The sequence below is a fragment of the Salvelinus fontinalis genome, chromosome 11, assembly GCF_029448725.1.
Source record: "Salvelinus fontinalis isolate EN_2023a chromosome 11, ASM2944872v1, whole genome shotgun sequence".
NCBI lineage: Eukaryota > Metazoa > Chordata > Actinopteri > Salmoniformes > Salmonidae > Salvelinus > Salvelinus fontinalis.
In genome coordinates, this window is record NC_074675.1 from 31,596,826 (window position 1) to 31,623,362 (window position 26,537).

General features: G+C 45.7%; 1 protein-coding gene across 3 annotated transcripts; it reads left to right on the forward strand.

Moving 5' to 3' along the window:
* Nucleotides 1-965: 965 nt before the first annotated feature.
* apold1b (apolipoprotein L domain containing 1b) lies at nt 966-26,066 on the forward strand. Of its 3 annotated transcripts, none has more exons than XM_055938398.1 (25): nt 966-1,649; nt 1,922-1,985; nt 2,472-2,534; nt 3,973-4,029; nt 14,206-14,283; nt 14,425-14,484; nt 14,574-14,636; nt 14,770-14,844; nt 15,030-15,104; nt 15,215-15,286; nt 15,388-15,453; nt 15,601-15,666; nt 18,223-18,294; nt 18,405-18,476; nt 18,567-18,644; nt 18,759-18,824; nt 19,145-19,273; nt 19,379-19,462; nt 19,942-19,989; nt 20,134-20,241; nt 20,593-20,632; nt 20,730-20,781; nt 21,091-21,505; nt 22,156-22,353; nt 22,883-26,066. In XM_055938398.1, exons 2-25 carry the CDS (start codon nt 1,923-1,925, stop codon nt 23,162-23,164), a joined length of 2,382 nt encoding a protein of 793 aa, XP_055794373.1. In that variant the 5' UTR covers nt 966-1,649; nt 1,922; the 3' UTR covers nt 23,165-26,066. The 3 variants fall into 3 exon arrangements, with proteins under 3 accessions (XP_055794373.1, XP_055794374.1, XP_055794375.1); XM_055938399.1 differs by having other exon boundaries at nt 18,408-18,476; XM_055938400.1 differs by having other exon boundaries at nt 18,411-18,476.
* The last annotated feature ends 471 nt before the right edge of the window (nt 26,067-26,537 follow it).

Genomic DNA, 26,537 nt, shown 5'->3' on the forward strand with positions numbered 1-26,537 from the left:
GTTAAATAGCAAATATCATCAAACTGTCTCCCGAGGTGCACATATAGAGCAAGCTAGGGCACAGTAGTCTTGGTCCTGAATAATTTACTTGCAGACAACATTTCTTTCATGTTTCCAGTGGTTGTGCTTTGTGCCTGCAGATTTCCCCTCCCCTCTAATCAAGATCCACAATCCGGTGCTGGAACGCAGGTCCCTACTCCAGCATGCTCTGGGCTCAAGCCTCATGTCCACCAGATGCATCAAACTCTTTCCATCCTGGGGAAGTAATTCATTGTCAATGGAGCAGTCTGAAACGTTACGGGGCGTTCTGTGAACCGCATGCATTCAATATTTTCAATTTGTGCGTTGTTTTACCATGCGGTGGTACAAACAGAAGTACACACAGACTACACCTAGCTGGCTTTAACTAGTTGAAAAGCAGGCTAGACAACATATGCATCTGGTGGACATCAGGCGTCAGGCTGGGCTCCAGTACTAGTGCGCATGTACTAATGGACTACTGAAACCGGAACTAGCAAGATGTCAGCCCCCACGAAACATTTTATACAGCAGAGAGTAGATTATGTTGAAAACAATGGTTGGACATATTGGAGGCAGTTTCTAGTTCTTATTATAGCTCAGTGGGACAGGTGCTTCACACAAAGTTGGCTCGATTTAAAACAAAAGTTATGTAATTAAGCACATGTATTATTGAGTAGTATTCTATGTTTTCACATGCAAAAGTGATTGCTTTTCTTTACAAATTCTTTATCTGCCTTCCCAATGAAAACTAGTTTGAAAATTCAAACGTTTATTTTATGGAAGAGATGTTCCTGGATGATGCAACCTTGTTGACAACATGACCGAGCGGTGCAAATTACTGTTTGATTTGAGATGGGCGCTCTTCCCTCACCAGCCTTCGCCCGATGATGTGACGGGCCATATCCCGGTATTTCCCGGGCCAAATTAATCGAACCTCCTCAATAACTCTGACTGCAAAAAATCAATACTAGTCTTCTCAGTTCTTATATCTCAAACTTTTCACAAAGCGCAGAAACAGGGCATTTGGCTTTTAGAGTTGGGTTTCGATTCGAGTGTCTGGTGTATTGCTCCCCTTTGCGATACAATTAGCTTATTATAAACCGGAACAGAAAGAACAACGTTGAATGCAGTCATGTTTGTGTTGAGCTCCCGAGTGGCGCAGCGGTCTACGGCACTGCATCTCAGTGCAAGAGGTGTCACTACAGTCGCTGGTTTGAATCCAGGCTGAATCACATCTGGTCATGATTGGGAGTCCCATAGGGCATAGGGTGGCGCACAATTGGCCGTCATTGTAAATAAGAATTTGTTCTTAACTGACTTGCCTTGTTAAATAAATAAAAGTATTTCGCGTCAGTAGGCTAGTTCCCATCGCTGCAAAAACAGTTTGACAAGTCATAAGGGCAGTGGCGGAATTTCAGATAAAATGAGCTTATCATAAACCGGAGCAGAAAGAACAAAGTTGAATGCCATCAAGTTTGTGTTGATCATATTACGCGTCAATAGGCTAGTTCCCATCGCTGCAAAACCAGTTTGACAAGTCATAAGGGAAGTGACGGAATGTCAGAAGTGTTTTCCTTCTACAGCTCTACTGTAACACTTCAAGTATAACTTATATCTGCCATATAAAGGTAGGCTTTAATGCTTCATATTATCGTACTGCATAATGTTGTGATTGGTGATAACAACCAACGCTATTGTAGTAGGCTAAATATATCCCAGTCGTGTTGTGTATTGACATTGATTAGCCTAGTCAAAGTCAACTGAAGGTAGTTATGTATCTGACCCGGTATTAGTGGTTATAGGGACACATATAACACAAGGGTGCTATACTACCTAATTGTGTGTGTGTCCTATTCGAGTCATGTGTTTCTCATGTGTCACTTTTGTGAATGTAACACAGTATGAATAGTCCGCGAAGGGACAACAAGTCTTCTCCAGTGGTTCCTCCCAGACCCAGCAGTGAGGTAGGACACTGATTGAATACACACACTAGAGCTGGAACGATAAACTGAAAAGTATCGAACATACCGATCACTTATCGCAGGCATTTTGCTGATCTCGATCATTACGGTAAGTAGCCAATACTCGAGAAATATGAAATTGAAAAATTAGATGTTTGTTAATATGGTTAATTGGGACAAGGACTTCTACAACCATCAAAATTAGTAGTAGTAATTTAAGTACTAATTTGTAAAAACTGTTATGCACAGTAATGTTATAAACGTATCATTGTTTTTACCCCCCCCCCCCCCCCCCCCCCCTTGTCCCCCCCCTTGTCCCATTGAATCCAGTGAGGTCATGTTATGTGTATATGTGGTTGTGTGAATCCTGATACAAAAAAAGTGTCCTATTGAACGGACAATTAGTGTTTCTTTCATCGTTCTTTTTGTTTCTCATTCGTGTATTCATTAATTTGGTCCATGATATTGATGTCTTCTGTCTTCACACAGGAGATGAGCAACCCAACCACACACCGCTTGAACAAAGAGAATGATACGAGCAGTAACTCACAGGTAGGTATCAAATCAAATCAAATTGTATTTGTCACATGCGCCGAATACAACAGGTGTAGACCTTATGTAACCGATGTGAAATACTAGCTAGCCATTTCACCTCGGTTACACTTACAGTGAAATGCTTACTTACAACCCCTTAACCAACAATGCAGTTTTAAGAAAATACCTAAAAAAGTAAGCGATAAGAACAAATAATTAAAGAGCAGCAGTAAATAACAATAGCAGGACTATATACAGGGGGTGCCGGTACAGAGTCAATGTGCAGGGGCACCGGAGTCGAGGTAATTGAGGTATGTACATGTAGGTAGAGTTATTACATTGACTATGCATAGATAATAACAGAGAGTAGCAGCAGCGTAGAGGGGGGGGGGGGGGGCGGGGGCAATGCAAATAGTCTGGTTAGTCATTTGATTAGAAGAGACACTTAAAATGCTGTACTGACACACACACACAGCTCTGTCTTACTATACTTGTGAGGACTTTTTGGGGAGCAACAATTGATTCCCATTCAAAATCCTATTTTCCCTAAACCTAACCACTGACCCTTAACCCTAACACTAATTCTAACCCTAAACCTAACCCCTACGCCTAAAATAGCCTGCTTTTACTAACGCGGGTGTATTTCCATTCACTAGCAATGCTTTCAATTGTATTGGGTTGCACAAAAACAGTCCACAGGAAGACAGAAGTTAAATACAAAATCAATTTCAGCTTACTGTGCCGGTGGGTAGGATATTTGGTCATTATGACAGGGGTAATTTGAGACCAAATATCTTAAGGATCCTATTATTAAACAGAATTTCCAAACGTGGGTGTGTCGTAGACCCACTTCCTCCTCGGCTTACCTCATGTCAAAATATAAGTCCTGCACATGCGCCATAAGTGGACAAAAAAAGGAATAACTTGTGTTGGATGTATATTTTGACATGAGGTAAGCAGAGAGGAAGTGGGTCTACGACACACCCATGTTTGGAAAGTCTGTTTAATAGTACAATCCTTTAGATATCTTGTCTCAAATTCCACCGTCGTAATGACCAACCTTCCTGTCCACTGGCACGGTAAGTTGAAATGGAATTGTATTTCACTTCTGGCTTCCCGCAGACTGTTTTTGTGCAACCCAATACAACTGAAAGCAACACCAGTGTATGTAAATATGCCCACTTTTCTAAGAGCAGCTAATACATCCCCCATTGTATCGTCTGTGAACACAACACTAACGAAAAGTTTGTGTTGTTTTTACAGACGATACAACGACGCGGTTGACCCAATTGACTGTTAACCATTTATCAAACGATTGTTTTCAGTAGAATAACAATGAGAGTGCGGCTGCTCCCAAAAACCAAGGTTATAAAGGGCTGCAACTGAGCATGCTCTCTCTGCCCATTGTAAGTAGATTTTGTGATGAGCTGTGTTTTTGTTTGTTTGTTCCCAACAGAGGACTGGGATGATGGGAGTCATGCAGAAAGTCAATCCGTTCAAAACCACAACACAGGTTACTACATCAGTAACGTTAAATAGATGACTTTTCATAGCCTGGTCCCAGATCAGTTAGTTCTGCCAAATCAAATCACATTTTATTGGTCACATGCACATGTTTAGCAGATGTTATTCCGGGTGTAGCGAAATGCGTGTGTTTCTAGCAACAGTACAGTAATATCTGACAATGCACAGCAATACACACAATACACACAAATCTAAAAGTAAAATAATGGAATGAAGAAATATATAAATATTAGGACGAGCAATGTCGGAGTGGCATAGACTAAAATACAGTAGGGTAGAATACAGTATATACATATGAGATGAGTAAAGCGAAAATATGTAAACATTTTTAAAGTGACTAGTGTTCCGTTATTAAAGTGGCCAGTGATTTCAAGTCTATGTACAGCACCAGTCAAAAGTTTGGACACACCTACTCATTCAAGGGTTTTTCTTAATTTGTATTATTTTCTACATTGTAGAATAACATCAAAACTATCAAATAACAAATATGGAATCATGTAGTTACCAAAAGAGTGTTAAACATCAAAATATATTTTATATTTGAGATTCTTCAAAGTAGCCACCCTTTGCCTTCATAACAGCTTTGCACACTCTTGGCATTCTCTCAACCAGCTTCATGAGGTAGTCACCTGCAATGCATTTCAATTAAAAGGTGTGCCTTGTTAAAAATCTATTTCTGGAATTTCTTCTTTCCTTCTTAATATGCCAATCAGCCAATCAGTTGTGTTGTGACAAGGTATTGTAAAATACTATTTGGTAAAATACCAAGTCCATATTATGGCAAGAACATCTCAAATAAGCAAAGAGAAACGACAGTCCGTCATTACTTTAAGACATGAATGTCAGTCAATCCAGAAAATGTGTACGTTTCTTCAAGTGCATTCCCAAAAATGATCAAGCGCTATGATGAGACTGGTCTCAGGAGGACCGCCACAGGAAAGGAAGACCCACAGTTTCCTCTGCTGCGGAGTTAACTGCACCTCAGATTGCAGCCCAAATAAACGCTTCACAGAGTTCAAGTAACAGACACATCTCAACATCAACTGTTCAGAGGTGGTGACTGTCTGTGATTTATTTAGAATTCAAGGCACACTTAACCAGCATGGCTACCATAGCATTCTGCAGCGATACGCCATCCCATTTGGTTTGCGCTTAGTGGGACTGTCATTTGTTTTTAAACAGGACAATGACCCAAAACACACCTCCAGGTGTGTAAGGGCTATTTGACCAAGAAGGAGAGTGATGAAGTGCTGCATCAGATGACCTGTCCTCCACAATCACTTAACAACCCAATTGAGATGGTTTGGGATGAGTTCAACCGCAGAGTGAAGGAAAAGCAGCCAACAAGTGCTCAGCATATGTGGAAACTCCTTCAAGACTGTTGGAAAAGCATCCCTCATGAAGCTGGTTGAGAGAATGCCAAGAGTGTGCAAAGCTGTCATCAAGGCAAAGAGTGGCTACTTTGAAGAATATAAAGTATATTTTGACTTGTTAAACACTTTTCTTGGTTACTACATGATTCCATAGGTGTTATTTTATGGTTTTGATGTTTTCACTATTATTCTACAATGTAGAATATAGTAAAAATAAAGAAAAACCCTTGAATGAGTAGGTTTGTTCACACTTTTGACTGTATCACGTTTCAGGTAAGACCCAAATGCAGACTGTGTTGAAAAAACAATGTTTATTACAGCAACAGGGGCAGGCAAACGACAGGTCAAGGCAGGCAGGGGTTGATAATCCAGAGTAGTGGCACAGGACGGCAGGCAGGCTTAGGGTCAGGTCAGGCAGAGGTCGGTAATCCAGAGTAGGGGCACAGGACGGCAGGCAGGTTTTTCCTAGCCACCTTGCTTCTACACCTGCATTTCTTGCTGTGTGGTTTTAGGCTGGGTTTCTGAACAGCTCTATGTGACATCAGCTGATGTAAGAAGGGCTTTATATATACATTTGATTGATTGATTGATCAGGGCGTGACAGACTGGTACTGTATCTAGGGCAGCAGCCTCTAAGGTACAGGATTACATAACCGATTGGAAGCCACCTAGTGATGGTTATTTAACAGTCTGATGGCCTTTAAATAGAAGCTGTTATTCAGTCTCTCAGTCCCAGCTTTGATGCACCTGTACTGACCTCGCCTTCTGGATGATAGTGGGGTGAACAGGCAATGGCTCGGGTGGTTGTTGTCCTTGATCTTTTTGGCCTTCCTGTGACATCGGGTGCTGTAGGGGTCCTGGAGGGTAGGTAGTTTGCCCACTGTGATGTGTTGGGCAGACCGCACCACCCTCTGGAGAGCCCTGCGGGTGTTGCAGTTGCCGTACCAGGCGGGGATACAGCCCGACAGGATGCTCTCAATTGTGCATCTGTAAAAGTTTGTGAGGGTTTTAGGCACCAAGACAAATTTCTTCAGCCTCCTGAGGTTGAAGAGGCTCTGTCGCGCCACCTTTACCACACTGTGGGTGGACCATTTCAGATTGTCAGTGATGTGTACACCGAGGAACTTGAAGCTTTCCACCTTCTCAACTGCAGTCCCGTCGAAGTGGATAGGGGCTTGCTCCCTCTGCTGTTTCCTGAAGTCCATGATCATCTCCTTTATTTTGTTGACGTTCTGTGAGAGGTTATTTTCCTGGTACCACACTCCCAGAGCCCTCACCTTCTCCCTGTAGGCTGTCTCGTCATTGTTGGTAATCAGGCCTTCTACTGTTGTGTCATCTGTAAACCTGATGATTGAGTTGGAGGTGTGTGTGGCCACGCAGTCATGGGTGATCAGGGAGTACAGGAAGGGGCTGAGCACGCACTCTTGTTGGGCCCCTGTGTTGAGGATCAGTGAAGTGGAGGTGTTGTTTCCTACCTTCGCTACCTGGGGGCGGCCCATCAGGAAGTCCAGAACCCAGTTGCACAGGGCGCGGTTCAGACCCAGGGCCCTGAGCTTAATGATGAGCTTGGAGGGTACTATGGTGTTGAATGCTGAGCTATAGTCAATTAACCGCATTCTTACATGGGTATTCCTCTTGTCAAGATGGGATAGGGCAGTGTGATGGCAATTGCATCATCTGTGGATCTATTGGGGCAGTAAGCAAACTGAAGTGGGTCTAGGGTGTCAGGTAAGATAGAGGTGATATGATCCTTAATTAGCAAATTAGGCACATTTGGGCAGTCTTGATACAACATTTTGAACAGAAATGCAATGGTTTATTGGATCAGTTTTAAACTTTGCACATGCACTGCTGCATTCTATTGGCCAAAATCTAAATTTCACCTGGGCTGGAATAATACATTATGGCCTTTCTCTTGCATTTCAAAGATGATGGTACAAAAAAAATACAAAAGAACGGTTGTTGTTTTCTTTGTATTATCTTTTACCAGATATATTGTGTTATATTCTCCAACATTCCTTTCACATTTCCACAAACTTCAAAGTGTTTCCTTTCAAATGGTACAAAGAATATGCAGGTCCAGAGCTACTGTAACGCGCTTCCTCCTTCTCCTCATCCGAAGAGGAGTAGCATGGATTTGACCAACGTGCAGCGGGTTGTGAATACATAATGAAACTTTATTAACAAGACGAAACTAAACACACGAAGAACACTTGATAATCTTACAAAACGAAGAAGACAGACCTGAACGAGAGTACTTACATAAAACACGAAGAACGCACGGACAGGGAAAAACAGACTACACCAAAACCGAACAAACGCTACAGTCCCGTGTGGTACACAGACAAGGACACAGGAGACAATCACCCACAAACAAACAGTGAGAACAACCTACCTTAATATGACTCTCAATTAGAGGAAAACGCAAAACACCTGCCTCTAATTAAGAGCCATACCAGGCAACCCAAAACCAACATAGAAACAGAAAACATAGACTGCCCACCCAAAACTCACACCCTGACTAATAAACACAACCAAACAGCGAACTCCGGGCGCACCCCTAAAACTCAAGGGGAGGGTCTGGGTGGGCATCTGTCCGCGGTGGCGGCTCCGGCGGTGGACGAGGACACCACTCCACCACTGTCTTTGTCCCCCTCCTTAGCGTCCTTTGAGTGGCGACCCTCGCCCCCGACCATGGTCCGGGAACCTTAACTAAGGCCCCCCCTACATAGAGGAGACAGCTCAGGACAGAGAGGTAGCTGAGGACATAGAGGGACAACTCCGGACTGGAGGGCAGCTCATGACTGGAGGGCAGCTCATGACTGGAGGGCAGCTCATGACTGGAGGGCAGCTCATGACTGGAGGGCAGCTCATGACTGGAGGGCAGCTCCTGACTGGCTGGCGGCTCTGGCGGCTCCTGACTGGCTGGCGGCTCTGGCGGCTCCTGACTGGCTGGCGGCTCTGGCGGCTCCTGACTGGCTGGCGGCTCTGGCGGCTCCTGACTGGCTGGCGGCTCTGGCGGCTCCTGACTGGCTGGCGGCTCTGGCGGCTCCTGACTGGCTGGCGGCTCTGGCGGCACCTGACTGGCTGGCGGCTCTGGCGGCTCCTGACTGGCTGGCGGCTCTGGCGGCTCCTGACTGGCTGGCGGCTCTGGCGGCTCCTGACTGGCTGGCGGCTCCTGACTGGCTGGCGGCTCTGGCGGCTCCTGACTGGCTGGCGGCTCCTGACTGGCTGGCGGCTCCTGACTGGCTGGCGGCTCTGGCGGCTCCTGACTGGCTGGCGGCTCTGGCGGCTCCTGACTGGCTGGCGGCTCTGGCGGCTCCTGACTGGCTGGCGGCTCTGGCGGCTCCTGACTGGCTGGCGGCTCTGGCGGCTCCTGACTGGCTGGCGGCTCTGGCGGCTCCTGACTGGCTGGCGGCTCTGGCGGCTCCTGACTGGCTGGCGGCTCTGGCGGCTCCTGACTGGCTGGCGGCTCCTGACTGACGGACGGCTCTGGCGGCTCCTGACTGACGGACGGCTCTGGCGGCTCCTGACTGACGGGCGGCTCTAATGGCTCGGGACAGACGGGCGGCTCTAATGGCTCGGGGCAGACGGGCGGCTCTAATGGCTCGGGGCAGACGGGCGGCTCTAATGGCTCGGGGCAGACGGATGGCTCAGAAGGCGCTGGGCAGACGGATGGCTCAGAAGGCGCTGGGCAGACGGATGGCTCAGAAGGCGCTGGGCAGACGGATGGCTCAGAAGGCGCTGGGCAGACGGATGGCTCAGAAGGCGCTGGGCAGACGGATGGCTCAGAAGGCGCTGGGCAGACGGATGGCTCAGACGGCGCTGGGCAGACGGATGGCTCAGACGGCGCTGGGCAGACGGATGGCTCAGACGGCGCTGGGCAGACGGATGGCTCAGACGGCGCTGGGCAGACGGATGGCTCAGACGGCGCTGGGCAGACAGGCAGTGCAGAAGGTGTTGGGCACACTGACCTCCCGAAGCGCACTATAGGCCTGGTGCGTGGTACCGGAACTGGAGGTACCGGGCTGAGGGCACGCACCTCAGGGCGAGTGCGGGGAGGAGGAACAGTGCGTACAGGGCTCTGGAGACGCACAGGTGGCTTAGTGCGTGGTGCCGGAACTGGAGGCACTGGGCTGGAGACACGCACCATAGGGAGAGTGCGTGGAGGAGGAACAGGGCTCTGGAGACGCACTGGAAGCCTGGTGCGTGGTGTAGGCACTGGTGGTACTGAGCTGGGGCGGGAAGGTGGCGCCGGATATACCGGACCGTGTAGGCGTACTGGCTCCCTTGAGCATTGAGCCTGCCCAACCTTACCTGGTTGAATGCTCCCCGTCGCCCGACCAGTGCGGGGAGGTGGAATAACCCGCACCGGGCCATGTAGGCGAACCGGGGACACCATGCGTAAGGCTGGTGCCATGTAAGCCGGCCCAAGGAGACGTACTGATGGCCAGATATGTAGAGCCGGCTTCATGGCACTTGGCTCAATGCTCAATCTAGCTCTACCAGTGCGGGGAGGTGGAATAACCCGCACCGGGCTATGCACACGTACAGGAGACACCGTGCGCTCTACTGCGTAACACGGTGTCTGCCCGTCTCCACGGTTAGCCTGGGAAGTGGGCGCAGGTCTCCTACCTGCCCTCGGCCCACTACCTCTTAGCCACCCCCCAAGAAATTTTTGGGTAGTACTCACGGGCTTTTCGGGCTTCCGTGCTAGACATGTCCCCTCATAACTCCAGTTCCTCTCTCCGGTTTCCTCCGCTCTCCGAGCTGCCTCCAGCTGTTCCCATGGGCGGCGATTCACCTCCACTTTAGCCCATGGCCCTTTTCCTTCCATGATCTCCTCCCAAGACCATAAATCCTGCTTCGTGTGCTGTCGTTGCTGTCCATTAACCCGCTGCTTGATCTGGGTAAGGTGGGTGATTCTGTAACGCGCTTCCTCCTTCTCATTCGAAGAGGAGTAGCATGGATTTGACCAACGTGCAGCGGGTTGTGAATACATAATGAAACTTTATTAGACGAAACTAAACACACAAAGAACACTTGATAATCTTACAAAACAACAAAACGAAGAAGACAGACCTGAACAAGAGTACTTACATAAAACACGAAGAACGCACGGACAGGGAAAAACAGACTACACCAAAACCGAACAAACGCTACAGTTCCGTGTGGTACACAGACAAGGACACAGGAGACAATCACCCACAAACAAACAGTGAGAACAACCTACCTTAATATGACTCTCAATTAGAGGAAAACGCAAAACACCTGCCTCTAATTAAGAGCCATACCAGGCAACCCAAAACCAACATAGAAACAGAAAACATAGACTGCCCACCCAAAACTCACACCCTGACTAATAAACACAACCAAACAGCGAACTCCGGGCGCACCCCTAAAACTCAAGGGGAGGGTCTGGGTGGGCATCTGTCCGCGGTGGCGGCTCCGGCGGTGGACGAGGACACCACTCCACCACTGTCTTTGTCCCCCTCCTTAGCGTCCTTTGAGTGGCGACCCTCGCCCCCGACCATGGTCCGGGAACCTTAACTAAGGCCCCCCCTACATAGAGGAGACAGCTCAGGACAGAGAGGTAGCTGAGGACATAGAGGGACAACTCCGGACTGGAGGGCAGCTCATGACTGGAGGGCAGCTCATGACTGGAGGGCAGCTCATGACTGGAGGGCAGCTCATGACTGGAGGGCAGCTCATGACTGGAGGGCAGCTCCTGACTGGCTGGCGGCTCTGGCGGCTCCTGACTGGCTGGCGGCTCTGGCGGCTCCTGACTGGCTGGCGGCTCTGGCGGCTCCTGACTGGCTGGCGGCTCTGGCGGCTCCTGACTGGCTGGCGGCTCTGGCGGCTCCTGACTGGCTGGCGGCTCTGGCGGCTCCTGACTGGCTGGCGGCTCTGGCGGCACCTGACTGGCTGGCGGCTCTGGCGGCTCCTGACTGGCTGGCGGCTCTGGCGGCTCCTGACTGGCTGGCGGCTCTGGCGGCTCCTGACTGGCTGGCGGCTCCTGACTGGCTGGCGGCTCTGGCGGCTCCTGACTGGCTGGCGGCTCCTGACTGGCTGGCGGCTCCTGACTGGCTGGCGGCTCTGGCGGCTCCTGACTGGCTGGCGGCTCTGGCGGCTCCTGACTGGCTGGCGGCTCTGGCGGCTCCTGACTGGCTGGCGGCTCTGGCGGCTCCTGACTGGCTGGCGGCTCTGGCGGCTCCTGACTGGCTGGCGGCTCTGGCGGCTCCTGACTGGCTGGCGGCTCTGGCGGCTCCTGACTGGCTGGCGGCTCTGGCGGCTCCTGACTGGCTGGCGGCTCTGGCGGCTCCTGACTGGCTGGCGGCTCTGGCGGCTCCTGACTGGCTGGCGGCTCCTGACTGACGGACGGCTCTGGCGGCTCCTGACTGACGGACGGCTCTGGCGGCTCCTGACTGACGGGCGGCTCTAATGGCTCGGGACAGACGGGCGGCTCTAATGGCTCGGGGCAGACGGGCGGCTCTAATGGCTCGGGGCAGACGGGCGGCTCTAATGGCTCGGGGCAGACGGATGGCTCAGAAGGCGCTGGGCAGACGGATGGCTCAGAAGGCGCTGGGCAGACGGATGGCTCAGAAGGCGCTGGGCAGACGGATGGCTCAGAAGGCGCTGGGCAGACGGATGGCTCAGAAGGCGCTGGGCAGACGGATGGCTCAGAAGGCGCTGGGCAGACGGATGGCTCAGAAGGCGCTGGGCAGACGGATGGCTCAGACGGCGCTGGGCAGACGGATGGCTCAGACGGCGCTGGGCAGACGGATGGCTCAGACGGCGCTGGGCAGACGGATGGCTCAGACGGCGCTGGGCAGACGGATGGCTCAGACGGCGCTGGGCAGACAGGCAGTGCAGAAGGTGTTGGGCACACTGACCTCCCGAAGCGCACTATAGGCCTGGTGCGTGGTACCGGAACTGGAGGTACCGGGCTGAGGGCACGCACCTCAGGGCGAGTGCGGGGAGGAGGAACAGTGCGTACAGGGCTCTGGAGACGCACAGGTGGCTTAGTGCGTGGTGCCGGAACTGGAGGCACTGGGCTGGAGACACGCACCATAGGGAGAGTGCGTGGAGGAGGAACAGGGCTCTGGAGACGCACTGGAAGCCTGGTGCGTGGTGTAGGCACTGGTGGTACTGAGCTGGGGCGGGAAGGTGGCGCCGGATATACCGGACCGTGTAGGCGTACTGGCTCCCTTGAGCATTGAGCCTGCCCAACCTTACCTGGTTGAATGCTCCCCGTCGCCCGACCAGTGCGGGGAGGTGGAATAACCCGCACCGGGCCATGTAGGCGAACCGGGGACACCATGCGTAAGGCTGGTGCCATGTAAGCCGGCCCAAGGAGACGTACTGATGGCCAGATATGTAGAGCCGGCTTCATGGCACTTGGCTCAATGCTCAATCTAGCTCTACCAGTGCGGGGAGGTGGAATAACCCGCACCGGGCTATGCACACGTACAGGAGACACCGTGCGCTCTACTGCGTAACACGGTGTCTGCCCGTCTCCACGGTTAGCCTGGGAAGTGGGCGCAGGTCTCCTACCTGCCCTCGGCCCACTACCTCTTAGCCACCCCCCAAGAAATTTTTGGGTAGTACTCACGGGCTTTTCGGGCTTCCGTGCTAGACATGTCCCCTCATAACTCCAGTTCCTCTCTCCGGTTTCCTCCGCTCTCCGAGCTGCCTCCAGCTGTTCCCATGGGCGGCGATTCACCTCCACTTTAGCCCATGGCCCTTTTCCTTCCATGATCTCCTCCCAAGACCATAAATCCTGCTTCGTGTGCTGTCGTTGCTGTCCATTAACCCGCTGCTTGATCTGGGTAAGGTGGGTGATTCTGTAACGCGCTTCCTCCTTCTCATTCGAAGAGGAGTAGCATGGATTTGACCAACGTGCAGCGGGTTGTGAATACATAATGAAACTTTATTAGACGAAACTAAACACACAAAGAACACTTGATAATCTTACAAAACAACAAAACGAAGAAGACAGACCTGAACAAGAGTACTTACATAAAACACGAAGAACGCACGGACAGGGAAAAACAGACTACACCAAAACCGAACAAACGCTACAGTTCCGTGTGGTACACAGACAAGGACACAGGAGACAATCACCCACAAACAAACAGTGAGAACAACCTACCTTAATATGACTCTCAATTAGAGGAAAACGCAAAACACCTGCCTCTAATTAAGAGCCATACCAGGCAACCCAAAACCAACATAGAAACAGAAAACATAGACTGCCCACCCAACTCACGCCCTGACCAATAAACACAACCAAACAACAGAAAACAGGTCAGGAACGTGACAGCTACAGGCTGTTAGAATTGTGTTTGTCATTTTAGGTGAAAATTGAAAAAAAGGGGTGGATTTTTAAGAGGCTTAACTAACCTCTCAAAGCAGTTCATGATGACAGAAGTGAGTGCTATGGGCGATAGTCATTTAGTTCAGTTACCTTTGCTTTGCAAACTCCTAAGGTCATTGTCACACCAACTACCGTAGGAGTTGGCAAGGCATACAAATATAATATTTGTCTATTTGGCAAGGCAGGATAAACTGATCTGGGACCAGGGACTGTATTCAAAAAGTGCCTCACAGTAGGAGTAGGAATTCTGATATAGGATCAGTTTTGCCTTTCAGATCATAATGAATAAGATAGGGAGAACGTCATCCTAGATCAGCACTCCTTCTCTGAAACGCTTTATAAATACAGGCACAGGCTACTATTTTTAGTGGGAACAAACACCAAAGATCCTCATTGATCCTTCTCTTCCACCCAGGCCTCCTCTACAGCCAGTACAGCTACAGATCCAGTGGCAGAGAAGACTGTGGATGGAAATGTCCCTGAAGCGAAACAGGTAGATTTCAGCTCTGCATACTCTGTATCTAAACTAATCCGACTTGTCAGACTTCTGGTCCTTTTCGTTAATAATAAAAATTAAAAAAAAAAGATCTGTGTGATATAATTGAGGGAACCATGATGCTTGTATGTGTTGCAGAACCCGGGTATCTTTAAAGGAGTGACACAGAAAGTCAACCCATTCACGTCCTCTACACAGGTATTAGACATAATCCAGTTGATCATACTATGTTGTTCAACACTATGTTTTTTACATTTAGTACCCATGTGTGTGTGTGTGTGTTTTAGGTGAGAAAAGAGGACCCTCCAAAAGACACTGTGGATCAGGAAAAGCTACCAGAAGGCAAACAGGTAAACCTGTCTGTTCATCCTTGAATCTAAAGCATCATAATCCTGATTATAAGACTATGTTAGTGAGTAGAGTAAAATGGTATTGTTGCTGCTGTACTGAAAGGACTTTTTGTGTCACTTGTGCACCTTTCAGGTCTTCCAGAACCCTGGAATGTTCACAGGAATGATGCAAAAAGTCAACCCTTTCAAATCTACAGCACAGATACAGGTAGTGAAGATGAGTTCACTGGTCACATTTGCAGTAGTCTCCTGAAATACATTTGGTCACCCTGTATCATGTTGCAAAATAATAGTCATATTTTTTGACTGATAATTAGAAGGACGTTACTAATGCAAAGCAGTAAATATTCAAGTTCCCTATTGTCTCTCTCCCTTTCTCTCCTCATGTCTGAGGACACTCAGTCGATACACAGTGATCTGTCCTCCAGTGCTGGCAGTCTGGCGGAGAACACCACAACAGAAAGACAAGTACAGCACATGTCAAAAAATAATGTCCTACCTGTAATCTACCAAGTTACACACAAGGCCTATTGAAGACTATTCTGTACATTTGTTATCTATTTGCGTGTGTTTTTCAGGTGAGAAAGGAGGACCCTTCAACAGACACTGTAGATCACCAAGTGACAGCGAAGCTACCTGAAGCCAAGCAGGTAACGATGTTTCTCCATGTTCAGTATAATAATGAGTTGAAGAACTTTAAGAGCTGATCATCCTGAAAGGGGTTTGCATGTCATGTGGTTTGCTTTTGCAGAACCCTGGGATGTTCACGGGAATGATGCAGAAAGTCAACCCATTCAAATCTACAGCACAGAATCAGGTACTTATGGTGATGATGATAATGCTGTATCATATTGCAATGAAACATTTTTGGACTGATGCTTTTGGTTATGTAAAATGCCAAGTTGTGCAAAATTCTCTAAACTCCCTGTTTTCCTAATTTCTCAATTTCTCTCCTATTTTTCAGGATACTCAGGCCATACACAGCAATCTGTCTCCCAGTGCTGACAGTCTGGCTTCTACAGGAAGACAGGTACAATACAGCATCTATACAAAATAAAATATACAGTATATGTATGTCACGTGCTTCATAAACAACAGGTGTTGACTAACAGTGAAATGCTTACTTAGGGGCCCTTCCCAACAATGCAGAGAGATAGAAAATAGAGACATAATAGAAAAGTAAAACACCAAATAATAGATACACAATGAGTAACGATTACTTGGCTATATACACGGGGTACCAGTACCGAGTCAATGTACAGGGGAATGAGATAATTGAGGTAAATATGTACATATAACTAGGAACAAAGTGACAGATAGCAAATAATAGCACCAGCACATGTAATGGGTCAAAAAAGTTAGTATAATGCAGTTGAAGTCGGAAGTTTACATACACCTTAGCCAAATACATTTAAACTCAGTTTTTCACAATTCCTGACATTTAATCCAAATAAAAAATCATTGTCTTAGGTCAGTTAGGATCACCACTTTATTTTAAGAATGTGAAATGTCAGAATAATAGTAGAGATTGATTTATTTCATCTTTGATTTATTTCATCACATTGACCAGTGGGTTAGAAGTTTACATACACTCAATTAGTATTTGGTAGCATTGCCTTTAAATTGTTTAACTTGGGTCAAATGTTTCGGGTAGCCTTCTACAAGCTTCCCACAATAAGTTGGGTGAATTTTGGCCCATTCCTCCTGACAGAGCTGGTGTAACTGAGTCAGGTTTGTAGGCCTCCTTGCTAGCACATGCTTTTTCAGTTCACCCAGAAATGTTATATGGGATTGAGGTCAGGGCTTTGTGATGGCCATACCAATACCTTGACTTTGTTGTCCTTAAGCCATTTTGCCACAACTTTGGAAGTATGCTTGGGGTCATTATCCATTTGGAAGACCCATTTGCGACCAAGCTTTAACTTCCTGACTGATATCTTGAGATGTTGCTTCAATATATCCACATAATTTTCGTTCCTCATGATGTCATCTATTTTGTGAAGTGCACCAGTCCCTCCTGCAGCAAAGCACCCCCACAACATGATGCTATCATCCCTTGTCACACCCTGGCTTTAGTTATCTTTTTTTCATTATTATTTTAGGTAGGTCAGGGTGTGACATGGGGAAGTTTTGTGTTTTTGTATTGTCTATGGTGTTGTATGGTTTAGGGGGTTAAATAGAGTAGATGGGCTAGTGTTCAGTGTAGGTGTCTAGAAGAGTCTATGGTTGCCTGAATTGGTTCTCAATCAGAGACAGCTGGTTATTGTTGTCTCTGATTGGGAGCCATATTTAAGGCAGCCATAGGCTTTAGCTGTTTGTGGGTAATTGTCTATGTTGAACGTTTGTAGCTTGTGTGTGCACTAACGTTTGTAGCTTCACGGTCGTTTGTTGTTTTGTTTCTGTATAGTGTTTGTTTCGTTTTGTCTTCATCTCCAATAAAAGAAGATGTCTTCATTTCCCGCTGCGCCTTGGTCCTCTCTCTCACCCACTTATTATGACGATCGTGACACCCCTGTGCTTCACGGTTGGGATGGTATTCTTCATCTTGCAAGCTTCCCTCTTTTTCCTCCAAACATAACGATGGTCATTATGGCCAAACAGTTCTATTTTTGTTTCATCAGACCAGAGGACATTTCTCCAAAAAGTACGATCTTTGTCCCCATGTGCAGTTGCAAACTGTAGTCTGGCTTTTTTATGGCGGTTTTGAAGCAGTGGCTTCTTCCTAGGCTGAGTGGCCTTTCAGGTTATGTCGATATAGGACTCATTTTACTGTGGATATAGATACTTTTGTACCGGTTTCTTCCAGCATCTTCACAAGGTCCTTTGCTGTTGTTCTGGGATTGATTTGCACTTTTCGCACCAAAGTACGTTCATCTCTAGGAGACAGAACCTTCCTGAGCGGTATGATGGCTGCGTGGTCCCATGGTTTTTATACTTGCGAAACTATTGTTTGTACAGATAAACGTGGTACCTTCAGGCATTTGGAAATTGCTCCCAAGGATGAACCAGACTTGTGGAGGTCTACAAATTGTTTTCTGAGGTCTTGGCTGATTTCTTTTGATTTTCCCATGATGTCAAGCAAAGAGGCACTGAGTTTGAAGGTTGGCCTTGAAATACATCCACAGGTACACCTCCAATTGACTCAAATTATGTCAATTAGCCTATCAGAAGCTTCTAAAGCCATGACATAATTTTCTGGAATTTTCCAAGCTGTTTAAAGGCACAGTCAACTTGGTGTATGTAAACGTCTGACCCACTGGAATTGTGATACAGTGACTTATTAGTGAAATCATTTGTCTGTGAACAGTTGTTGGAGAAATGACTTGTGTCGTGCACAAAGTAGATGACCTAACCGACTTGCCAAAACAATAGTTTGTTAACAAGACATTTGTGGAGTGGTTGAAAAATGAGTTTTAATGCCTTCAACCTTAGTGTATGTAAACTTCCGACTTCAACTGTACCATCTACACCTATCCATGAAATGTCCCCCACTGTAAACTGCACAGGGTACAGGGTTATCAAAACACAAGGCCTTTCCTATTCAAGACTATGTTTTACATTTGCTATCCATTTGTGTGTATTTTAGGTGATAAAGGAAGACCCTCCAACCGACAGTATGGATCACCATGTCACAGAAAAGCTACCAGAAAGCAAACCGGTAAACCTGTTCATGAGGCATAAATAAGATATACTCATAAAGACAGTTTTTTTTTTTTTGCTGTCAAACAGAAGATTTGTGTGCCATGTGTTCAACAATGTGTTTTGCAGCAGCAGAATCCTGGAATGTTTATGGGAATGATGCAAAAAGTCAACCCTTTCAGATCTACAACACCGATTCAGGTAGTCATGATGATTATGATCAACCTGTATCATGTTGCAAAGTTATGCTAAATATTCAAATGTACTATTTTCCCTCTGCCTTCTTTTCAGGACAACCAGTCCATACACAGTGATCTTTCTTCCAGTTCTGGCAGTCTGGCTGAGAGTAGCAGTTCTGCAGGAAAACAGGTAAACCTGTTCATCCCAGGTGCTGAGGCATACATCTTTTTAGTATAGAAATACAACCGTGCTAGTAGAGGAAGATCACCACTAAGTGATTTCTGTGTTCACCTGGTTTTTCAGAACCCCGGGATGTTCAAGGGAATGATGCAGAAAGTCAACCCATTCAAATCTACAGCACCGATCCAGGTAGCCTACACACCCTTGGCGTAATGCAAAGGAAGTTCCGATAGTTTAGACCAGAGTTTCCCAAACCGGTTCTGGAGTAACCCCAGCCGGTCCAGTTATTTCATGTATTCCAGAACTAGCACTGCCGATTCAACAAATGAAGGGCTTGATGATTAGGAGATCGTTTGAATCAGCTGTTCTGGAATTCATCAAAGACGTGGACTGGCTGGGGTAACTCGAGGAGAGGTTTGTGAAACCTGGTAGAATGTCACTATATGCAAAATGGCAAATATTTAAATACTCCCCCTCTCTTCCCCACACTCCCTTCCTCTCCGTTTCAGGAGACTCAGCGTGACAGTGTGGATCACCATGTCACCGAAAAGTTACCAGAGAGTAGCGGACACAGCGACTCATCCTCCAGTTCTGACAGTCTGAGTGACACCAACGTCTTCAGTCCTACGGAGAATCAGGTACAACAACACGTCTATGATGTCCCACCTGCAAAATAAAATGCAATTGCATATTTCCCGCACAGGTTTAGCTAAAGTAACAACTTACTCCATCGCTTGTTACAGACCGTGTGGTACACAGACAATGAAGCTACTTCTTCAGTGAAAAGTGGACCTCCACCACCACAAGAAAATAAGAAAAGGACTGGGGCATGTCACTTTTTTATTGAATCCTCCTATTATATTATACAATCAATCAAATGTATTTTGAAATGAAGCAATAAGGCCAGAGGGATTGTGGTATATGGCCAATATACCTTGGCTAAGGGCCGTTCTTATGCTCGACGCAAAACGGAGTGCCTCGATACAGGCTTTAGCCATGGTATATTGGCCATATACCACAAACACCAGAGTTGCCTTATTGCTATTATAAACTGGTTACCAACATAATTAGAGCAGTAAAAATAAATGTTTTGTCATACCCAAGGTATGCGGTCTGATATACCATGGCTGTCAGCCAATCAACATTCAGGGCTCAAACCACCCAGTTAATAAAGCCATTTTTACATCAGCAGTTGTCACAAAGTACTACACTATAATACTATCATCCTATTTAAGTACATCATCTACATAGGGCCTCTTCATAGAGCGTGTGTTCTTATGTTTCTGTCTGTTTGTTTCTCTGGTAGACATTCCAAATCCGAAGGATTCTCCCTGGTGCCCTGTTTGGCTATGAAGTAACCATATTTTCACTCTCTTCCTTTTGGTCTTAGTTATACCTGTATTTTTTTACTCTAGGTGTGTTCTTTTCTTAATTTTCAAACGAATAATATTACAATTGAATAATATCTTCACTTATATTCGTCTTTATTTTCCTACAGAATACTGATGCTCAGCCCACAGCCCAGGCGGGCCTAGTGGAGGTCCAGACACTGGAGATGGCTGCAGTGCCAGTACCTAGTGAAGGAAACCCACCGGACAGTGTGGATGTATGTATCACATGTACTATGTTGCATTATGATACTTCCGAACTCATTCTGACATTCCTTATATTGCATTATAACACTATGACACTGGAGATGGCTGCAGTGCCAGTACCTAGTGAAGGAAACTCACTGGACAGCAAGGATGTATGTACGTATATTACATGCCCTGTGTTGCATTATAACACTTCATAATTTACTATGACACTGGATGGTGGTTATTGTACATGTATGCTTTACATCGCAATATAACCTTAAAACATATGACTCACCGTGACACTGTGTGCATAGAAATATACCTTGTTTGTGTAATCATACTGCATTATGTGTATGTGACTAATAGTATTTTATTCTTAGAATGAGGAAGGTCTTATGGATTGGTGGCAAACAGTAGAGGGTATGTTTGGCACAGAGCACTATTTTTCACCAGCGTATATGTGTGTTCTCCCGTCGTTGTTTCCTGTAACTACAGCTTATATCTCTGCTCCCCCTAGGTTGGGAAACGTGGAAGGAGTCCAACACCTTTGAAGCGGATGAAGGCGAGATGTAAGCATTTCCATGTATTTACCCATTGATTGTGTCGTTTTTAAGAGAAATTGTAAATGTGAGATTTCATACGATGTGTATTAAACGTCTTTAGGGAACCCAACTGACCCGCGTAACTCAGAGAAATAATATTTATCGTGTAAGATCAGGCTTATTTCTCCAGGATTCCCAAGGTATTGTTGTTTTGAAAAAGGATACAAGTTCTTACGAACACCTCCCTCTCTTTTCTTTCTCAATTATTCTCCACCTTTTCTTAATTGTCCTTCCCTTTTCCATCACTCTCTTTCTCCTCCTTCCTCTCTCTCGCAGGGCAGTGGAGGCGGTGGCGGACCGTGTCTTCATGGCGGCCCGGTTCTTTGTGCGTCTCTTCAACCAGCGCGGTGCCTCTTTACAGCAACGCATCCTGGAGCTCCTATCATTGGCCGACGCCGCCGACAGCTTCCACAAGAAGACTGTGAAGGCCAGCGTGGGGGGCGGAGTCGCCAGCGTTGCTGGGAGCATCACCACTATCACCGGCCTCATCTTGGCGCCGTTCACCATGGGAACGTCGCTCATCGTCACGGCAGTGGGCATCGGCGTTGCGACAGCGGGCGGGGTAGCGTCAGCCTCTGCAAATATTACTGATACGGTGCACTCCAAGACAGACAGGAAGAAGGTGGAGAAGATGATTCAGGATTACCAGGAGGAGATGAAGGATATCAAGGAGTGTCTGGACTTTTTGCAGGTGGGTAAAGGGTGGAGTTGTCACTAGATCAGGGTCGGCAACATGCGGCCCACGTGCCAAGACTGGCCCGCGAGTGATTTTTCTTTTGGCCCCCCAAAATTTTTGAATTTTAGTTTTAAGTTAAAAAAAATCTAAACTGTAAAATCACCAGGAATTCAGCAAAAAGTGAGTTTGGTTTAGGACATCTGTTCCCATGTATTCCCACGAATAAAAAAAGAAACGTGATTGTGTCTCAATGTAATCAAGGTATGAAATGATTGTTATTTTCAAATGCAATCTCTTTTTGGGCTTAGCTGTGGTCAATTTGCAGTGTATAAATTATCATAATTATGTTCCGGCCCCCCGAACATCCACTCTGACAAATCGACCCGCGGCTGAATCTAGTTGCCTATCCCTGCCCTAGATGCTGATCTTAGGTAAGTTTAGCATTTTCACCACTAATGGTGAGGGTTCGAAATTGGAGGAGGGGAAGCTGATCCTAGATCTGCGCCTAGGGGAAACTTCACCCAGCAGTGTGCAGCTGAGGTGAAGAGGGGGGATTTGGTTTTCTTGACCTCTGACTTTATATCATGTCGTTGCTTCTTTTCTTACTCTCCCTTTTATTTCTCCCTTGCGCTTTCTCTTTCTCCATCTCTCTCCATCCACCTCAGGTCGGTATGGAGACCCTGGAGGAGTGGGACTTTGATCAGTACGTGGACAGCATCTCTAAGAAATATCTCAACCAGAATGTCAAACACGTGATGAAGGAGGGTGGCCGGGCCGGCAAGGCATTACTAATCAACACAGAAAGTCTGATCAACACCGTGCAGGTTCTCAACGTGGCAGGCGGAGCGGCCAAGGCAGCCCAGGTACATGATGATGATAATGCATTATTTGTTTGGTACAGATTAGGGGTGTGAACGTTTAAAGGTTCACATATTTAAACTAAATTGGGATAGTTGCTTTTCCGCCGCACAAAATTAGAATCGCAGTGCAGTTATCACAAAACATTATTTTCTGTGTTATAGCCTGACTAGACGATAGGCTATAAAGGCCTGGGGAAAGTTGTTTAATTGAAATAAAACCAGAGAGGAAGAGGCAAACTGTAGGCTACTTTGGTGAATTTGCGAGGCATGCAAGACAAGGCATTGCTAGATACAGATGACCTTGCCATAAGATACTGACACTACCGTTGCGCTTGTTTACACTGAGCTGCCCCATCATGCTGGCGCTAATTTGCAGCATCCGTCCCTAGATTGGGTTTCAAATAGGGAAAAGGAAAAGACAAGAAAACAAATCACTGATCGAAACAAACAATATAGAATAGGTCACAAATGGTTAAATTCTTGCTGTTCTCCATGTGCTGATTTGCTTGTCCTAATTTTAAAAAAAATGTAGGTGATGAGTGTCACCACAGGAGTAATGTCGGGTCTCTTCCTGGCCCTGGATGTGTTCTTCCTGGCAAAAGACTCCATCGAGCTCAACAAAGGAGCCAAGACGGAGTTTGCTGGGAAGATCAGGGAAGTGTGTAAGGATCTTCAGAATGGACTGTTGGAGCTCAACCGCATCAAAGAGCAACTGCAGAAAACCATGGATGGGATCGAGGTGGTGGAGGAAGAGGAGGAGGAGGAGGAGGTGTACGAGTCTGATCCAGAGAAACTGGCCCAGTTGGAAGAATGAGGGAAGGAAGAGAGGGAGGGAAGATAGTTGTTGGTTGTGAAACCGAAGGCGTTTGACCAAAAATGTTGATCAATTTGTTTTGTTACTTATTCCGTTACATGCAGTAGACCTATAATCTGTGATATGTTTCAGCCAAAAAGGTGCCTAGAATGTTTTGACATGGCCAAACTTTGCCAAATTGCCACTTTATTTTTCAGTTGAGAATGTAGTGCCTTATTTAATATAACACTGATGGTGTCACTAGTCTTCTTATTTCTATATTTTGCTAATTTTTATGACTGGTTAGTAGGGGAGAGTTGGGTATGTTGACCCATTTTTTGCATTCAGCATCTCTATGTCAAGCTAAATATAATATTCTTTCTAACAAAGATATTTACATATATTTCAGGATGTCATGTATCTCTGGAAATAATCAGAATTCATGTAAACATAACACTTTTGAAAACACAGCTTGTCCAAAAAAAAGTAGTCACTTGGTTTTGGGGTAAATTGAGCATAGGGACACATTTGTAACACTTTTTACTTTTTAAAAACACTTTAAACATAGGCTCAGGCCCTGGTTTAACCTCATATCCCAGTGATAATGCCTTGCATTACGCCTGGGAAGAAAACACTTCATTTGTGGCCTAGAGGGGTATGAACCTAACTGAGGAAGGCATTTTTCATCATTTGAATAATTATGACTAATCATACGGATGCGAGGTGTCTTCAAAAAACGATGCTTGTTATGCATGAAACTGACAATATAATTATTTTTTATGGGGTATATTGATAGCCAATGGCTCAATTTGCCCCTGGCAACAATTTTGACTATAGTAGCCCACACAACGATGCACTTTCATGCTACTGTTGGTATAAGACTAGCAGTGGTGTAAAGTACTTAAGTAAAAAATACTTTAAAGTCCTACTTAAGTAGTTTTTTGGGGTATCTACTTTACTATTCATATTTTTGACAACTTTTACTTCACTACTACACTCCAAAAGAAACGTATGTACTTTTTACTCCATACATTTTACCTGACACCCAAAAGTACTTGTTACATTTTGAATGCTTAGCAGGACAGGAAAATTGTCTAATTCACACCTTTACCAACAGAACATCTCTGGTCATCCCTACTGCCTCTGATCTGGGGGACTCACTAAATACATGCTTCGTTTGTAAATTATGTCTGAGTTGGAGCATGCCCCTGGCTATCCGTAAATAAAATAAAAACTGGAACATGTGGCCATCTGATTTGCTTAATATAAGGAATTTGAAATGATTTATACTTCTACTTTTACTTTTTGATATTTTGGTACATTTTAGCAATTACATTTACTTTTGATACTTAAGTATATTTAAAACCAAATACTTTTAGACTTCTACTCAAGTTGTATTTTACTGGGTGACTTGCTTTTACTTGAGTCATTTTTCTATTATACTCAAGTATGATAATTGTGTAATCTTTCCACAACTGGATACAAGCATGATGAAACCTATAACACAAATTAATTTGACTTTGTGAAAATATGTTTTTTGGACCTAACTTATTTAACACTTTTTCCATGTGAGTTCTTACCTTTTCCTAACTCTTCCAGTCAAGAATTTGGACACCTACTCATTCAAGGGTTTTTCTTTAGTTTGACTATTTTCTACATTGCAGAACATTAGTGAATACATAAACTATGAAATAACACATATGGAATCATGTAGTAACCAAAAAAGTGTTAAACATATTTTAGATTCTTCAAAGTAGCCACCCTCTGCCTTGATGACAACTTTGCACACTCTTGGCATTCTCTTAACCAGCTTCATGAGGTAGTCACCTGGAATGCATTTCAGTTAACAGGTATGCCTTGTTAAAAGTTCATTTGTGGAATTTCGTTCCTTAATGCTGAGCCAATCAGTTGTGTTGTGTCAAGTTAGGGGTGGTATACAGAAGATAGCCCTATTTGGTAAAAGAACAAGTCCATGTTATGGCAAGAACATCTCAAATAAGCAAAGGAAAACGACAGTCCATCATTACTTTAAGACATGAAGGTCAGTCAATTCGGAAAATTTCAAGAACTTTGAAAGTTTCTTGAAGTGCAGTCGCAAAAACCATCAAGTGCTATTATGAAACTGGCTCTCATGAGGACCTCCACAGGAATGAAGACCCAGAGTTACCTATGCTGCAGAGGATAAGTTCATTAGAGTTACCAGCCTCAGAAATTGCAGCCCAAATAAATGTTTCACAGAGTTCAAGTAACAGACACATCTCAACATCAACTGTTCAGAGGAGACTACGTGAATCAGGCCTTTCTGGTCGAAACCACTACTAAAGTAGACCAATAATAAGAAGAGACTTGCTTGGGCCAAAAAAACACGAGCAATGGACATTAGACCAGTGGAAATCTGTCCTTTGGTCTGATGAGTCCAAATGTGAAATTTTTGGTACCAACCGCCGTGTCTTTGTGAGACACAGAGTAGGTGAACGGATGATCACTGCATCTGTGGTTCCCACCGTGAAGGATGGAGGAGGAGGTGTGATGGTGTGGGGGTGCTTTGCTGGTGACACTGTCAGTGAATGATTTAGAATTCAAGGCACACTTAACCAGCATGGCTACCACAGCATTCTGCAGCGATATGCCATCCCATCTGGTTTGCGCTTAGTGGGACTATCATTTGTTTTTCAACAGGACAATGACCCAAAACACCTCCAGGCTGTGTAAGGGCTATTTGTCCAAGAAGGAGAGTAATGGAGTGCTGCATCAGATGACCTGGCGTCCACAATCACCCAATCTCAACCCAATTGAGATAGTTTGGGATGAGTTGGACTGCAGAGTGAAGGAAAAGCAGCCAACAAGTGCTCAGCATATGTGGGAACTCCTTCAAGACTGTTGGAAAAGCTCTCCAGGTGAAGCTGTTGAGAGAACGCCAAGAGTGTGCAAAGCTGTCATCAAGGCAAAGGGTGGCTACTTTGAAGAATCTAAAGTCTAAAATAGATTTTGATTTGTTTAACACTTTTTTGATTACTACCTGATTCCATTTGTTATTTTATGGTTATGATGACTTCGCTATTATTCTACAATGTAAAATAAAGAAAAACCCTTGAATGAGTAGGTGTGTCCAAACTTTTGACTGCTACTGTATTTGTCACATGATTTATTTTGTGTATGGTTTCCTAGAAACAAGGGGTGGCAGAGCTAACCCTTTGGAACAACTTACCCCACTTTCCCCTACTGTGAAATATATAGTTTTGTTTTGTTTTAGTTGAATAGTAATTTAGTTGAATAGTAATATATTTTTATTATTTATTTGTATTGTAATATTGAAGATTAAATGTGATTTTTTATTTATACATGTAGTAGGACCAATAGATATGATTGGGACTATGATAAATTAAGTATTTTT

What these genes read in the sequence shown, in the direction of transcription:
- apold1b (XM_055938398.1), top strand. Translation starts at nt 1,923, where the DNA reads ATGAATAGTCCGCGAAGGGACAACAAGTCTTCTCCAGTGGTTCCTCCC. An exon ending in AGCTACCAGAAAGCAAACCG is followed by an intron (nt 18,295 to 18,404) that starts GTAAACCTGTTC and finishes TGTGTTTTGCAG; the next exon opens with CAGCAGAATCCTGGAATGTT. An exon ending in GAAGCGGATGAAGGCGAGAT is followed by an intron (nt 20,782 to 21,090) that starts GTAAGCATTTCC and finishes TCTCTCTCGCAG; the next exon opens with GGCAGTGGAGGCGGTGGCGG.